This window comes from Bos indicus, chromosome 6, assembly GCF_029378745.1.
Source record: "Bos indicus isolate NIAB-ARS_2022 breed Sahiwal x Tharparkar chromosome 6, NIAB-ARS_B.indTharparkar_mat_pri_1.0, whole genome shotgun sequence".
NCBI lineage: Eukaryota > Metazoa > Chordata > Mammalia > Artiodactyla > Bovidae > Bos > Bos indicus.
This window is the reverse complement of record NC_091765.1, coordinates 31804870-31822795: the sequence shown is the minus strand read 5'-3', so window position 1 is coordinate 31822795 and position 17926 is coordinate 31804870. Positions and strand designations below refer to the sequence as shown.

Below are 17926 nucleotides of genomic sequence, written 5' to 3'. Positions count from 1 at the left end.
GATCCATTGTGGTTTATGCTAAAACTGCTTTCATTAACCATTAGTACCATAAAATGCAAATCTATGAGTTAGTGGAAAGCTCAACAAATACCCATATATACTACCAAAACTTCCAACTAAACTGGTCAATTTCAAATTTATAGAAGCTCCTTTAGAAAAAGAACTTCTAATTTCAGTGTCATTTCAGAATCATTGAACAATTTACTACAATTTATATATCCTGTGATCATTTTTTCCAATATTATTGAGTACCAAGCAACTGGTGCAGGGTAGGGGAAAAGAGCCTTGATTAAATGAGACCTAGAGAAAAGAATTGCAGCAAGGGTTTCTGTGTACCATCACTTGCCACTGTCCGTGGAGAAATGAAAGTAAACCAGTTTGTGGTAGGGACGCATGGCAGACACTGCATGTATTGCTCATCCATGTTCTTAATGTTGCATTTGAGGGAGCTCATATTTCAGGGAAGCCCTTAACCTCAGTTTCCTTGACTATTACTTGAGTTACAACTTGTGTAAAACTAAAATGTAGTCTGCCTTACAAACTGAGAACCTGAAATCTTCTTTTAATTGAAATAGTAACATCTCAAATGTTTTAATTTTGTGGTATTGAATAGGAAATTGGCTTTCAGTTGGCTGCTTTTTATTCCCTAGCTCATTAGAAATAGTGAAAATTTTATAGGAGCTGGAATGGTGCAAACATTATGAAAGTAAAAAGATGCTAAATATTACTTTTAAAGTGTAATGTAATTCAATTTAGTTCTGTAAGTCACAGCAATCAGTATTTTGAACTTAGGTTAAAATCAGGATATAAGGTTTATGTGGTATAACCAGCAACCATTTAATTTGATTATAATTAATTTTTAACTTAACACTTTTCTAATGTGTTCATCAGAAATTAGAAATGCAGTATTGAGTTGCGTAAACCTTAAGTTTCAAACACTATAAAGAGTATCTCCTATTGGAAGTTCTAATGTTGAAATCAAATTTTTTTTTATTTGATCAGAAGAACATTCTTATTTTGGGTAAGTATGTATAGGTGGCATTTGTCTGTATAAAAGCAATTTATTAATTAGGAAAAATGAAATATGTTAAAATCTATTATTCAGTTTATATAGAACTCTTTAAAACAGAAGTGTATAGATAATGTTAAAGAGTTGGAAAGAAGGAACTACTACTTATAAGCAGCTTTACATGTATTATAATTACTGTGAAAATGCAAATAATAAGTCAGAGAAGTCTTCCTCTGTATGGAAAATTGACATTTTGATTACATGGTCTCATGCCTTCTAGCTTACTTTTGTTTAGCTGCAAATGGACTTATCTGCCAGTCCAGAACAGTATTTTGTCATTCAACTGAAATGTCAACACTTCAGAAAGACATTAACGGTAGAGGAGGAACACTATCTATCATTATTTGTTCAATAAATATTGTTATAAAAGTGTGTTTGAAAATTTTTAACATTTGTATAAGACATAACAAAATTCATTTTTTCACCAAATCACTTGTTCTCATGGATTCCATCCAAAGAAGATGTTTATTACAATGTGGTATATGATGATGTAAAATCCCTACATTTACAAAAATAGGATACTAAAGTAAGCTATAGTGTATCTGACTGGGAAAATGTTCAGCCAGTAAAAATATAATAAGTAAATTACAAAAATATAAGTGTGGCATGACTATTAGCATTAAAAAATTACTTGAGAAAAATTTCCAAAAATATCAAAAATTGCTAAGCTGGTATCCTCTTCAATATTGGGTTTTGGGATCTGTAACCTAGATAAGTTCTAAGAACTCATTCAGTTCAGTTCAGTTCAGTTCAGTTCAGTCGCTGAGTCGTGTCTAACTCTTTGCAACCCCATGAATCACAGCACTCCAGGCCTCCCTGTCCCTCACCAACTCCCGGAGTTTACTCAAACTCATGTGCATAGAGTCGGTGATGCCATCCAGCCATCTCATCCTCTGTCGTCCCCTTCTCCTCCTGCCCCCAACCCCTCCCACCATCAGAGTCTTTTCCAATGAGTCAACTCTTCGTATGAGATGGCCAAAGTACTGGAGTTTCAGCTTTAGCATCATTCCTTCCAAAGAACACCCAGGACTGATCTCCTTTAGAATGAACTGGTTAAGTGGCTCCAAATTCCCGGTCAGCAATTTAGACTCGGTTTTCTGCTTTCAGATCTAGAATTGTTTTGTCCATACATATCAAGAAGTACCTTAGTTGGCTGCCTATTCCACATTTTGGAACCCTGGGATAAGCTTAGTCTTCAAGAGATGGGAATACCAGACCACCTGATCTGCCTCTTGAGAAATTTGTATGCAGGTCAGGAAGCAACAGTTAGAACTGGACATGGAACAACAGACTGGTTCCAAATAGGAAAAGGAGTTCATCAAGGCTGTATATTGTCACCCTGTTTATATAACTTATATGCAGAGTACATCATGAGAAACGCTGGACTGGAAGAAACACAAGCTGGAATCAAGATTGCAGGGAGAAATATCAATAACCTCAGATGTGCAGATGACACCACCCTTATGGCAGAAAGTGAAGAGGAACTAAAAAGCCTCTTGATGAAAGTGAAAGTGGAGAGTGAAAAAGTTGGCTTAAAGCTCAACATTCAGAAAACGAAGATCATGGCATCTGGTCCCATCACTTCATGGGAAATAGATGGGGAAACAGTGGAAACAGTGTCAGACTTTGTTTTTCTGGGCTCCAAAATCACTACAGATGGTGACTGCAGCCATGAAATTAAAAGACTCTTACTCCTTGGAAGGAAAGTCATGACCAACCTAAATAGCATATTCAAAAGCAGAGACATTACTTTGCCAACAAAGGTTCGTCTAGTCAAGGCTATGGTTTTTCCTGTGGTCATGTATGGATGTGAGAGTTGGACTGTGAAGAAAGCTGAGCACTGAAGAATTGATGCTTTTGAACTGTGGTGTTGGAGAAGACTCTTGAGAGTCCCTTGGACTGCAAGGAGATCCAACCAGTCCATTCTGAAGGAGATCAGCCCTGGGATTTCTTTGGAAGGAATGATGCTAAAGCTGAAACTCCAGTACTTTGGCCACCTCATGCGAAGAGCTGACTCATTGGAAAAGACTCTGATGCTGGGAGGGTTTGGGGGCAGGAGGAGAAGGGGACGACAGAGGATAAGATGGCTGGATGGCATCACTGACTCGATGGACATGAGTCTGGGTGAAGTCCGGGAGTTGGTGATGGACAGGGAGGCCTGGCATGCTGCGATTCATGGCGTCGCAAAGAATCGGACACGACTGAGCAACTGATCTGATCTGATCTGATGGATCTCTGAAGGTCAATACACATCAATTACCATTTGCAACATACCTTGTCAGATTATGGTCATTTCACCTTGTCTCTGATAGCTGAACAGATATCTACACTCTACACTTAGCATGTATCAACCTGTACTCATTCTGATACCAAGAAATCCAGTTTCATTGCAGTATTCAAGTGTCATCTCAGGCCAACAGAGGACAAGCACACAGAACTCTTCAATAATACTTGTGTTCCACCCCATCCTCTGCATTTCTTAATGTCTTTGTGGAGAGTGTTCCTCTCACTAATAACCAAGGAGGTAAACTGGTTGTCCAGAACAGATTCATTCTAACATTTCCACCTCCTTGTATCTCTACAGTATAACAGATGTTGTGTATAGGTTATCTACAAAATCCTTTCTTTATTGGTTCATCCTTCAATTAGCCAGTCCAATAAACTGTTATCACCGTTCCCCAAGTATCAAGTCAGCATATTAAATATCAAATTGTAGATCATTACCATCCATGACAATATATCTGCCCTAATCAATACTTACATTTAGCCTATGTGGTATAAAGCTTTTATTAGTAGGCTTTATATGTCTCTGACTTAGTTATGTTGGAATCTAAGTTGTAGGCTAGAGACAATGAGGGGTGATGTTGGTGAGGAGAGAACTATGATTCCTTGGGTCCAGTCACTAAGAGGCATTTATGCTAGAGAAAGCTGATTGCCTCAGAAGGGGTGGTTGCTTCCAATACGAAGAAGTTTCAGAGAGATTCGGAAGCTCAAATTTCTTATCACTGCCCTTGCCTTAACCATGAGAGACCACATTGGGCAGAAGATTCAATTAGTATTTGAAGCACAACTCAGCAACTGAGTACACCATTACAGTCAAGCCTTAATCTTATCCTTAGTCATATCTACCCTGAGACTATATGATTTAAGAGAGCACTTCAAAGCTGCCATCAACATCTCACATTTTCCATTATTTCTGAATTGGGTATTTATTGCCTTCAATTTTTCCTCTAACATTTATATTATTTGAAGACTCCAGAACAGTTTGCTGAAACCACAGTCTTTAAAATCACAGTTATTGCCATAGCCACTTCGTCTCCCAGGATCTTGCATTCCACATGTACTCCATCCTATGCCAACACTGGTACTAACTGAATAATTATAATGTAACCACAAGCTGTGGGTTGCCAGTGTTCCATTTCCCACAAATATACACTACATAGATAAATGAGCAATTCAATCCCAGAATCCCATTATGCACTTACGTTTCATGGGACCTTACATGATACCAGATAGGACATAGATGGTACATTCTGTTTGGGACATTGATGAAAGGTTACTAAAGGAACTCTCTACAGCGATGTAGATGGAGTTTTGAGAAAGTAACAAGGGTTGGTACAGTACCCACTAGTTACAGAGGGAGCTATTATCACTCATGTTTAAAGGGGCAAAGAAAGGGAATAGTTACTAAAACTAGAAGAGAGAGTTATCTGAAAGGGCTGTCCAAAAGGACTGTAGTCTTCAGTAATGGGAAGCAGTCATTGCATTTTTGTCTTTACAATTATGTCACTAATTTGATATTCTTTCAAGTTCAATTCTATCATGGTTTACATTATCGTTGTTTGCTCTTTTAAAATTTAATTTTCTTTTTAATTGTGTGAAACAGATAACAGCTCCACATTTAAAATTAAATAACAAATCAGTCACAGATTTTGTAATTCAGTTCTTGTTTCTTTCACTCTGCTACCTCCTGCTCTCCATATGTATATAGTTTTTGTTATTTTCCAGTTGCTTTATTCTGAAAATATAAGCACATTTTTCCCTCTTTTTTTTTTTTTACCCTAAAGTACACTCTGAAAACTGTTTTGGATGGTGATTTTCTCTGGAAGTTCCTTGAAATTGCTTGAATTTTCTAAACTAGATAGATTTCACAATCATCTTCTGAGACTGAGAATGGGAATATGGAATTTGTGGTATTAGAAGAGAGAGAAACTGGAATTCTTATCAAAGAGAGTGGAGAAGAGAAAAAATTAGAGATACCAAGGGGATATTTCAAGAAAAGATAGGCACAATAAAGGACAGAAATGGTATGGACCTAACAGCAGCAGAAGATACTAAGAACAGGTGGCAAGATATGCAGAAGAACTGTACAAAAAAGATCTTCACGACCCAGATAATCACGATGGTGTGATCACTGACCTAGAGCCAGACATCCTGGAATGTGAAATCAAGTGGGCCTTAGAAAGCATCACTACGAACAAAGCTAGTGGAGGTGATGGAATTCCAGTTGAGCTATTTCAAATCCTGAAAGATGATGCTGTGAAAGTGCTGCACTCAATATGCCAGCAAATTTGGAAAACTCAGCAGTGGCCACAGGACTGGAAGAGGTCAGTTTTCATTCCAATTCCAAAGAAAGGCAATGCCAAAGAATGCTCAAACTACCGCACAATTGCACTCATCTCACACGCTAGTAAAGTAATGCTCAAAATTCTCCAAGCCAGGCTTCAACAGTACATGAACCATAAACTTACTGATGTTCAAGCTGGATTCAGAAAAGGCAGAGGAGCCAGAGATGAAATTGCCAATGTCTGTTCTATCATTGAAAAAGCAAGAGAGTTCCAGAAAAACATCTATTTCTGCTTTATTCACTATGCCAAAGCCTTTGACTGTGTGGATCACAATAAACTGTGGAAAATTCTTCAAGAGATGGGAATACCAGACCACCTGGCCTGCCTCCTGTGAAATCTGTATGCAAGTCAGGAAGCAAAAGTTAGAACTGGGCATAGAACTACAGACTGGTTCCAAATTGGGAAAGGAGTACATCAAGGCTGTATATTGTCACCCTGTTTATTTAACTTATATGCAGAGTACATCATGAGAAATGCTGGACTGGATGAAGCTCAAGCTGGACTCAGGATTGCCGGAAAAAATAACAATAACCTCAGATATGCAGATGACACCACCCTTATGGCAGAAAGAGAAGTAGAACTCAAGAGCCTCTTGATGAAAGTGAAGGAGGAAAGTGGAAAAAAGTTGGCTTAAAACTTAACATTCAGAAAATTAAGATCATGGCATCTGGTTCCATTACTTCATGGCAAATAGATGAGGAAGCAATGGAAACAGTAACAGACTTTATTTTGGGGGGCTCCAAAATCAGTGTAGATGGTAACTGCAGCCATGAAATTAAAAGATGCTTACACCTTGGAAGGAAATTTATGACATTCTAGACGGCATATTAAAAAGCAGAGACATTACTTTGCTAACAAAGGTCCATCTAGTCAAAGCTGTAGTTTTTCCAGTAGTCATGTGTGGATATGAGATTAGGACTATAGAAGAAAGCTAAGTGTTGAAGAACTGATGGTTTTGAACTATGGTGTTGGAGAAGACTCTTGAGAGTCCCTTGGACTGCAAGGAGACCCAACCAGTCAATCCTAAAGGAAATCAATTCTGAATATTCATTGGAAGGACTGATGATGAAGCTGAAACTCCAATACTTTGGCCACCTGATGGGAAGAACTGACTCATTTGAAAAGACCCTGATGCTAGGAAAGATTGAAGGCAGGAGGAGAAGGGGACCACAGAGGATGAGATGATTGGATGGCATCACTGACTTAATGGACATGAGTTTAAGTAAACTCCAGGAGTTGATAATGGACAGGGAGTCCTGGCGTGCTGCAGTCCATGGGGTCACAAAGAGTCTGACATGACTGAGCAACTGAACTGACCTCAATATGACTGTGCTGCTGCTGCTGCTGCTAAGTCGCTTCAGTCGTGTCCGACTCTTCCCGACCCCATGGACTGCAGCCTATCAGGATCCTCCATCCATGAGATTTTCCAGGCAAGAGTACTGGAGTGGGTTGCCATTGCCTTCTCCGCAATATGACTGTGAGGCTGCATTAAAGACTCTCTTAGAGTTTATAGACATGAATTTAGAGTGAGTTGTACAAAACAGAGCAAAGAAAGAGTTGGATCTGACTGGTGTTTGGGCTCTGCTGAAAGGATTTCCCAAGTTGGGCGGTGGTAAAAGAATCTGCCTGCCAGTGCAGGAAGCACAGATTTGATCCCTGGGTTGGGAAGATCCTCTGGAGTAGGAGGAAATGGCAACCCCCTCCAGTATTCTTGCAGGGAAGATGCAACTGAGCATGAGAGGGTTTCAAAGGAATGGAGGAGAAATGCAATGTTGATCTTAACAAATCACTGGATTTAAGCTGGGTAAGAGGGAACTACATGTAATAGAATTAGGGTCTCAGTGAAAACATGGTAGAATAGAATAGATCTTAGATGGAATGGGAATGTCAACTTGATGAGGGGAGGAAACTCAAAAGATAAAAGATGGCATAGGAGCTTGGATTGCTTGAAGTTGAGATTGTAAAGAGGTTAGAGTTATTGTTAATAAAGGTATTTCTACTAAAATAAATATAAAAGGAGTACATTTGCATTAAGTAGAAAATAATCATACAAATAATAAAAATGAAATATTATTAAATTCTAATTAGACTCTGTTGCTTGCCAAAGGGATTTTGAGATTTTCATTCCCTTTATGAAAACAGATTTGAAATTTTAAACAGAATAATTATCACCAAGCTGAGGCTTTGTGCTTGCCATAATAAAAAAAATACTGAAAGATAATTGTAAATAGAATAATTTCCTTGCCATAACACACTGCAATTTTCTGCTGTCCTTCTCTCCCACCTCAAACAATACGTTGTAAAGCCTGCACTGTCTTTAGATAGTGGACATAGTAACCTCACTAACTCCGAACCTTGTGGGCATCTCATGCTCCTCCTTATTACCTCCATTTCCTCCACCAAAAGAAAAAATTATTAAAGCATTTACAAATCTAGTCACAGGCAGTCTATTTATGAATGCACTTCAAGGAACAGATTAATACATAAATATGATTGACATATCTTATGCATTTAGGAGGTATGTACATCATCACCAATCCTTAAATGTAAGACATTGCCTTGACAGTGGCTCATTGCCAATATATCCTTATTCATATTTTCTAAATTGTGATTTTGTATGCATAAAATATTCTAATATTTACTGACATGTCAATTGACCAGCTTATTTGAACATATTCAATCATCCCTAATACTGGAAAATTTCTATTTGCTATAAGGGTTTTTAGCCATTTTGCTAGTAACCTAATTTCAATAAGGATCCAATTCTGGAAAAAAAAATGTTTATAAGGCAAGATAATAATGAATTTTCTTCTATTTTTTTCTTGATCATATTTCATAAAAAAGAAGAATCACAGTCACAGATTATATAATAAACACTTGAGAGGTTTTTTGTTTTTTTTTTTTTAACTTTGTGAGTTTTTAAACCTTCAAGAAGCTGATTTACCAAGCAATGAAATTGGACAATCTTCAACAATTACTTTTCTGTATTTTCAGGCAAACACAAAAATGCATGTATACTCCCACAGAAAAAGACTTAGAACAACATTTTTTTGCCTTACTCAGGTAAAATTATCAGGTTCCATAATCTTGCCTGAGGGAAAAACATTATTTTACTTCTTTAACAACCTTTATAAGTAAGATAATATATACAGTGGTAAGGTTGATGTACTTTTTGAGGTGGGAAATCAGTCACATCAAAATGCAAATCTGTGTAAGGAACATTTCTCTTACTGCAAAAGGGTCACTTTGGAAAATATGAATTCCACACACTTCTGCAGAGTGACACTGTAGGGAGACGTCTAACTCACCAAGGGGTTATAGAATCAAAATGCCCAACTCTGGAGTCAGACCCTTTTACACCGTAAAGTGTCAGGAATGGCCAGCCTAATTTCTGCCATGCTTTAGCAATGTAAGATTGTTTTTTTTAATTTAGCAGGTAATTTTTTTTTGTTTTTTACCTGTCTTCTAGCCTTCAGAATCTATGAAAATATTTTCTTTTTTCAAATTGTGGACAAAAAACAGAATAAAGGGAAAAAAAGTAGTTTTTGTTAAACTCACCATTCTCTCTTTTTACCCTTTTACTTCTTTTATTTAGTTTTTTTCTTTAATTATGAAATACTATGTAAGTACAGAAAGTGCATAGAAGTTAAAAAGTGCAGGTCAGTGAATTTCCAGCAATGGAATCCCAGTATAGCTGCCACCTAGGAAAAGATAGAACAGTACCTGTAACACAACCCCGATTTCCCCATCTCCACAATTAGTCTACAGTTTACCACTCATGAGCCTATCAGCACTACCATTCATGATGCCTAGTTTTGAACAATTATCATACAGTTAGCATTCTTTTACTCAATATTTAGTTTGTGAAATCCATTCATGGTGTTATAAATGAAATCTATGCATTTTCATTTCTATATAGTATTATTTCATTGTTCTCTGTATGTGTGTGTGAGAGAGAAAAATTTAAATCTTTATAATACCGAGTCTTTGATCAATAAACACAATGTATCTGTCCATTTATTTAACTTTCTTTTATTACAATCAAGAAAGTTTTATAGATTTTCATGTATAGATCTTCCACATCTTTATTTCTAGATATTTTATATTTTTAGTATTATTGCAAATAGTGCATATTTTTAAATTTCATGTCTTAAGTGTTACTGGTATATGCATGTCTGATTATTCTTGAACGTTGACTCTGTACCATAGTAAACTGATAGCTGACATTAATTTTAGTAAGTCATTTCATATTCTCTTAGATTTTCTATATACATATTCACATCATCTCTAACCCTTAACTTTTATTTCATTCTCTCTAATTCTTTAGTATTTTTTCTTTCTTTATTTTCTTGGCATATTGTACTGTGCTGTTTAGTGCCTACAATTAAATGTTGAATAGAAGTGGTAACAACTCACAGCCTTTAAGATAGGCTTTAAAAATGCTTTCTTTGTTAGTAAGTATGACATTTTCTGTCGGCTTCCTGAAAATACTCTGTGAAACTAAGAAAGGTTTTTTTTATTTCCAGTTTGCTGGAGTATTTCTAGGTTTTCAGGATTTTTATGATTAGATGTTAAATTTTATCGGTGCTTTTTATACTTCTACCAAGATGATTATAGGGTTTTTCTCCTTTATAGTGCTAATGTAGTGAATTTTAATGATTTACTTTTAGATGCCAAACAACCTTTGCTTTCATTTAATAAACTCATCATGCCTATTTATTTTTGCAATTTTCAGTTTACTAATTTATGTAAGTCTTTTTTACCTACAATTATATGAAAGATTAGCCTGTCATTCTCTTTACTTGGAATAACCTTTTCAGATTTTGTTTACCAAAGTTGTGTCTTCTTTATAAAATATATGGACTAGTGTCTTGCTTTTTTTCTAATCTTAGAAAGAGTTTATGTAAAATTAGACTTAATTATTGCTAAAACATTTGGTAGATTTTTTTCCAGAAAGTCTGAAAACAATCTACTAGTCTTGAGTATTTTGATGAGTAGGTTTTAACTGTGGATTCAAAGTCTTTAATACTTATAAGATCATTGAAATATTCTATTTCTTTTGGTAGCAGTTTTTATACAAATTTGTCCGTGTCATCTCAGTTTTCATATTAATTGGCATTGAACTGTGCATATGATCCTCCTCTTTTATCCTTCTAATATCTGCAACAGTTGTAACAATATTCCCTTTTAACTCCTATTTTTGTGCCTTTGCTTATTTTCTTGATCAATCTTAAGAGCTTTTTTTTTTTTTTGCTATTTTTTAATATTTATTTATTTTTATTGAAGGATAATTTCTTTACAACACTATATTGGTTTCTGCCATACATCTACAGCTTTTTATAAATATTTCCAAAGGACCAAACCTCTGTTGGATCATCCCTCTCTATTGTGTTTATCTAGTTTTATCTAGTTTACTAATTTCTGCTCCTATATTTATTATGTCCCTCCTTCTGTGCTCTTTAGGTTTAACTTGCTTTTCTTTTAACTTCTTGAAATTGATGAGTAGCTCATTGATTTTCAGACTTCTTTTCTTATAGAAGTTGTGAATTTCCCTTCAAAGACAAATCTAGCTGCATCCTGTCAGGTATCAAAATGTGGAGTTTTGGTTTGGAGTATTTTTATTATCACCAACTTCAAAATATTTTTTTACTTCTCTTGTGATTTTTCTCCAACCCATGGCATAATAGAATTGTAATTGTTGATTTCCAAGCATATAAGGGTTTTCTCTTTTTCTTAGTTCCACCCCTATTTGGCATGCCCTGGGCCTTAATTTTTATAGCCACCTGATTTTGAAGGCTTTCAAAAACATCGCTCAGCATCTCAGTTTCTTATCGTCTTGTTAAATTGGCATTTATCCCTTAGTAGAAAACAGGCCTAAATACCAGGTCACATTTCTGAACTTCTTCTTCAGAATCTTCATTTTCTAATTTTTTATTGCTTCTTTAGCTCTCAAATGCAGTATTTGTTCTTTTTTTTGTTTGTTTGTTTGTTTTAGTTGCTATCAGTAGGAGGATTGTTTTGAATTTCTTCCTAATTATAAATGTTAGGAGTCAAGATTACCATTACTTTTAGTATTTGATTTCTAAGTACAGATATCAAATAAAATGTGATTTTATGTGGACTTCCCAAGAAATTTGAATTTCCAAATTTCAGACTTTATGCCACAGATGAGGAAAGCTCAACAAGTATTCTTTCTTATGTGTGATAAAAACTCAAATCAAGGGTGAAGTCTTCATGGACACAACCTTTCAATTAGCCTTTTCAGTCATGAATTTTGGAGAAGGCAACGGCACCCTACTCCAGTACTCTTGCCTGGAAAATCCCATGGACGGAGGAGCCTGGTAGGCTGCAGACCATGGGGTCGAGAAGAGTTGGACATGACTGAGTGACTTCACTTTCACTTTTCCCTTTCATGCATTGGAAAAGGAAATGGCAACCCACTCCAGTGTTCTTGCCTGGAGAATCCCAGGGACGGGGGAGCCTGGTGGGCCGCTGTCTATGGGGTCTCACAGAGTCGGACACAACTGAAGCGACCTAGCAGCAGCAGCAGCAGTCATGAATTTATTGTTCTACTTTTGTTACATTTATTAACATCTTCCAGTCTTTAGTAATCATCTTGCTCATGTTTTATTATTATTTTTTCAATTAGTCATTTTCCTAGGAAGTCCCCATTTGGTTTAAAAATGAGCATTTTATTTTTCTTTCATCTTTTAAAAGCCAAGTGAATATTTTTGTTGCTTTGGAGAAGAAAGTATCCAAAATGCATCATAACTGCTTTTGAAAAAATGTGTTCCAGATATCATAAGTTAGCCTATTCTGAGTATATTACATCAGGAAAATAGCTCAAGTCATACCCACAGGGTAAGTTTGTACTACACTGAAAATTTAAAGGTATTAATATTACACAGTGAGAATTAGTGGTTGGCATAAAAATCTGCCTCATATGATAATTAATTAAATCTTGTTAAGCAATTCGCATATTTATGTACCTAGGCAAATGTAGTATTATATCTCTTTATTTTTACACTTAGCAGAAAACTAATTTATTTTAGAAAGATTATTAACTTCATATAAAACATGTATTCATTTAGCAAATATTTACCCACCTAATATGAGGCAGAAACTGTTATGTTAGAAACTGTATAATGAGGAAGAGGAGAAAATAAAAATATATAAAATATATGAAAATTTTTGATTTAAAAAAATAGGGTGGCTGAAAGAATGGGGTTGTGGGAATTATTTTAGAGAGAATGACAAGTGTTTGTGAAGAAGTATCATCTAAGCAGAAAGTTAAATAAATTAAAAGGAGAGTAATTTTTAAGTTAAAGAACAGAGAATTCCAGGCATACAAATTGCAAGTACAAAGGCCCTAGGACAGAAATCACTGTGTCCCCTTATAAGAAACTAGAGGAAGGACATTCAGAGAGTGGGAAAAGGTAAGTCAGAAAGTGGATCTGAGATTAGTTCCTGTAGGACCTGGTAAACTTGGATAGAGATTTCAGATTTTCTTTTTTTTTTTTTTTGAGAGAGTGACAGGAATCCACTGGAAATTTGGATCAGGTGAATATAATGATTTTGTTTTCACTTTTAAAAAGCATCATGATGAGAGACTTAAGTGTGGTAGCTCCTGGAATGTAAACAAGTAAAGTGGCTAAGTGGTTCAGTAGCAGCACTGATATTTATACAGTACTGTGTGAAAAATAGATAGCTGGTGGGAATCTGCTGTATGTCGCAAGGAGCTCAGCTTGGTGCTCTGTGATGACCTAGAAGGGCAGGACGGAAGTGAGAAATGGGAGGCAGGTTCAGGAGGGAGGAGATATATGTATACATATAGCTAATTCACTTCATTGTACAGCAGAAACCAATACAACATTGTAAAGCAATTATCTTCCAATTGAAAAATAAATAAGCAGCTATAAAAATTGGGGGGAAGCACAACTAGCTATGCTTTTTCTGGATCCTTGAGATTCTTTGTTTACAAGAATTATTTGATCATTAAAAATTACCAAAAAAAAAAAAGTGGTGAACATAAGCAAAATACAGAGATCTACACTGATGTTATATAGAAAGATTCTCATTACTTAAAAGTTAACTTATATTGACTGTGTATGACTTCAGAGTCTCAATAAATACTTGTTCATGTTCTTTTATTCTCTGCTTCCTTCCACAGGTGGAGAAGTCCCATACACAACTCTGGCCACCCGAATGATGATGGGGGCTTGGTGGCTGTTTGCTTTGATTGTCATCTCATCTTACACTGCAAATCTTGCAGCTTTCCTCACCATCACCCGCATTGAAAGCTCCATCCAGTAAGTAGACAAAAATTCCACTTGATGCAAAATATGGGAAGTGACAGAAGAGGCCAGAGCTATTTAAATAAGTATGTGGTGTCTGATAATAAATTTACAACTTCCTTTTGGGTAAAGGCTTAATTTTCTGATGTGCAGACATCATAAATAGTCAAATTCCTGAAAGTACAGTTTTGGTGGAGCACTTTTTTATAAAATACAATTCTGGGTATAATTTGAACTTTGCTTACAACATTTTCTTGGAAGAATAAGACATGTTCAGATTTTTAACCTCCGTAAAATATGACTATGTCTCAGCAGTATTATAAAAAAGAAGGAAAAAGGAGTCATACTAAAATATGTATGTTTATGTGTTGTGTGTGTGTATATATAATATATATATATGAAGGTTGACACTCATAGTCTCTGCCTTGAATCTATCCCATTATGCATTGTCTGAGTAGATAGTTAGGTAGACACTAGGAAATTGAGAGATAAAAGACAGGTAGGGAGGGAGGGAAAGAGAGAGAGTGCTAACCAAGAAGTAAAACCACATTCTGTCTCTTCATTGCATTAGAGCTAACACGAATATTATTGCTGCTGTTTTTCCAGCTGCAATGGTGGTACATTTTCATTAACTATGGTGTACTTTTGAATCCTGAAAGCTACCTGAGTCAATGCTGCATTTCACAAATGGCGTTCCTTGAGCCCTGAGAATCCAAAGGCCTTTGGTTTACTGTGGCCAGTTTCACTCTGTGTGATTTCATGCCATAAAGTCTGGTCAGTGCCACAGTTCAACTTGTGCCTCATAATGCTCTATATCTGGTTTTCAGAAAATGTTTTCTGAAAATGTTTTATTAATCCAAAAACAAAGTAGTTTGAACTTTTCTACAGTTAAAAAACATTTATTTCCCAGCAAAACTGACAGTTTGAAGATTAGAATAATTAGCTTTGTCAAGGAATTCATTGGAGATTTAATCCGTCCTTAAGAGTCAATGTGAGTTCTTCTTGCCTTCAAAAAATATGTAAATGAATTCCATTAGTAGGTACAAAATTATTATAGCACAATACTAAATATAAAATCAAGAATTAATGATCTAAAAAGAAATAGGGTATTTTTTTCAATTGCTTATGGTATATAAATTGAAAACCCCCAAATTAAATTCATGAGTCAGTTATTTAATCCATTTATGAAAATGATGTTTCCAACTTCTCTCATCAAATCTTAGTCTTCAAGTCGTTTTCCTAGTTATTTCTTTGGTGCAGAACCTCCATATCCTTTCAACTGACTACCTTTGTGTCATAGCCAGTTCTGTGTGTGATATATATTATAAGTGATGCAGAGCGAAGCTCATGGAAAATTTAAACTGGTGACCCCATCATATTCCTATTTTAAGCAATAATGAAAATGATTATAATGTTCCAGCCTAAGAAATCAATGAATTAGTAAGATTATGCAAGTAAAAAACATTTATTGAGCACTCACAAGATGACAAACTTTTTTCTAGATGTTTGACATGCGTTGGCTCATTTAATGCTTTAATGGTTAGAAGCATTAAATACGTACTACTTATTAATAGCCCATTTTGCAACTGAAGTTGAAAAGATAAATAACTTCCCTCAAATTGTAAATGTAATAAGTGATTGATTAAAGGTCAGACCTTAACTCTGCCTCATTCCTGAGTCTGTGTTCTAACTGTACCACACTAGTCCCCATCCCATAATCCTTGTGCATTTGTATGACCAGTTGTTTCTAGGGAACATTATAAAGGATGTGTCATAGCCTTGTTCATTGTTAAGTATAGTAATGTAAATAATGACATTCTTCAAATGCTCGCTTTGTTTGAGGAAATAAAATATCAAAAGTTAGGAGATCTTTGTGTTGAGTCAGTTCTGTAGGTGAATATCCCAACATGAGCTAATTACATCTATAACTGATACCTGCCTTTCAGAGTAAGATTGCTTGGCACAATCAGTCAATAGAAATTGCACTGAAAGAAACAGTTTTTAAAAATCAAAATGGGGTATTTTATCTCACTAATATACTTCTCATCAACTTTAACATGCTGTATTTTAAGAGTACTTAAAGCCGAAAATTTGTGTATCTCAGATTTAACTTTGAAACATTTTAAAATAAGTAAACAAAGAAAAATTTAGATAACTCATTTGATACAGTGTACAACAATAATCATAAATAATAAAAATTATGGACAATATTCACTGAGAATTTATTATGAATTTATTAAGCATATTATATATACCCCCTTCAGTGTTCAAAATTACCCTAATAATACAATTACTACTATTATTCCTACTTTGTAGATGAAAAAACAGCAATTTGGAAGTTAAATGCTCACTATCACATTGTGAATAATGTCAGAGCCGAAACCCCACCCCATGTTAGTCCAATACCAACTCATGACTTTACCTACTGAAGTTTTTCTTTATTTTACAGTTTGTCTCTGATGATTATTATAATTTGTTTGCTTGATCCACTGTTTCACTGGGTTTGTAGGCCTCATGGTGTGTTTGTATCTGAGCTATTTGGTCATTACCGACTTTGCGAGCATTTATTTGTATCTAGACTTTCATGTAATAGCAGTGGGAGCAAAAGTCTCTATCAAATTTTTACACCCATAGGTTTCTCTAAAGTAAAATTTAACAGAAACAGATCGTAATTGCACATGATGTTTCCCTCAAGTGTAGTTCCACAATCCAAAATAACTGAACGTTCATTTTTTTAACAAATTATTTCTTTCAAATGCCAACTCACATTATTAAAAGCCAACCGTGAGTATAATAAACCTCCCCTTCCTTCTAATCTTATCACTAGACTAATTATGAAAGGGGAAAACTGGAGCCAAATAAGTTAAAAGAAGCCTGAGTCTCTCTCCAAACTTAAAGATATCTTCTAATTTCATGCTTCAGCTGTGTTGGTAAACATAATTGCAATGTTTCTTGGAAATACTCAAAGTTGCATTTATAATTGATGTCAAACTTTCTTGGAAAATTCTAATTTTTCTTAGAAAAGATAGAAACTTTTTTCAGAAAACCATCCAGTGTCATGCTTCTTAATCGTTTTATATTCATGAGATTTGCTCATCATTAAATGAAGCAATCCTCATCAGAGTACCTTTTCCCAGCCCAATTGCTGTGCTATTAGCAAACATCTACTATCCACGACTTTATTCCCAAAATGATAAACAAATATCATATATTAATGAATATATATGGTATCTAGAAAAACGGTACTGATGAACCTATTTGCAAGGCAGGAATAGGCATGGATGTACAGAACAGACTTGTGGACACAGCGCGCAAGGAGAGGGTGAAACAAACTGAGAGAGTAGCACTGAGGTTTATACACTACCACGTGTAAGATAGATGGTTAGCAGGAAGCAGCTATATACACAGGGATCTCAGCTCTGTGTTCTGTGATGACCTAGAAGGGTGGGATAAGGGTGTGGGAGGGAGGCTCAAGAGGGAGGTGATGCAAATGGCTGATTCGCCTTGTTGTACAACAAAAGCAAGCACAACATTATACACCAAAACAAACAAACAAAAAATCAAAGTCACTTCTTGACACCAGGAGAGGTAAAGGTGGTTAGAGGACTGTCAGTGAGAGAAACAAAAGCTGCTACTTTTAAACAGGTGGTTGACAGAAACCCTGATATTTTGGTAGGAAAAATCCAATAGATTTATTCTTAGGAAACTGAATACATTTTATAAAATGTACCTGTTTTTCAAAATTAGATATTTATTGTCATCTAACCTTCCAGTTGGCACTTGCCTTTAATAAAAATATTGAAAGAGAATTTTCTCTGGAGAAGAAAACTGACAAGTTAATTTCATATCCCTTCAGTGATGGGACAGCCCAACATAGCTATGTTCTGATATGATGTAATATGACAGATTGTGACACAGTTGATGTATACAGTTCA

At 35.5% G+C, this 17926-nt stretch overlaps 1 protein-coding gene across 1 annotated transcript in view; it reads left to right on the top strand.

Moving 5' to 3' along the window:
• Positions 1-17926, top strand: part of GRID2 (glutamate ionotropic receptor delta type subunit 2) — a 1601543-nt gene that overhangs the window by 1306831 nt on the left and 276786 nt on the right. Inside the window, exon 12 of the mRNA XM_019962451.2 lies at positions 13868-14006. Within this exon, the coding sequence (XP_019818010.1) occupies positions 13868-14006 (139 nt within the window). The remainder of the gene's footprint in view (positions 1-13867; positions 14007-17926) is intronic.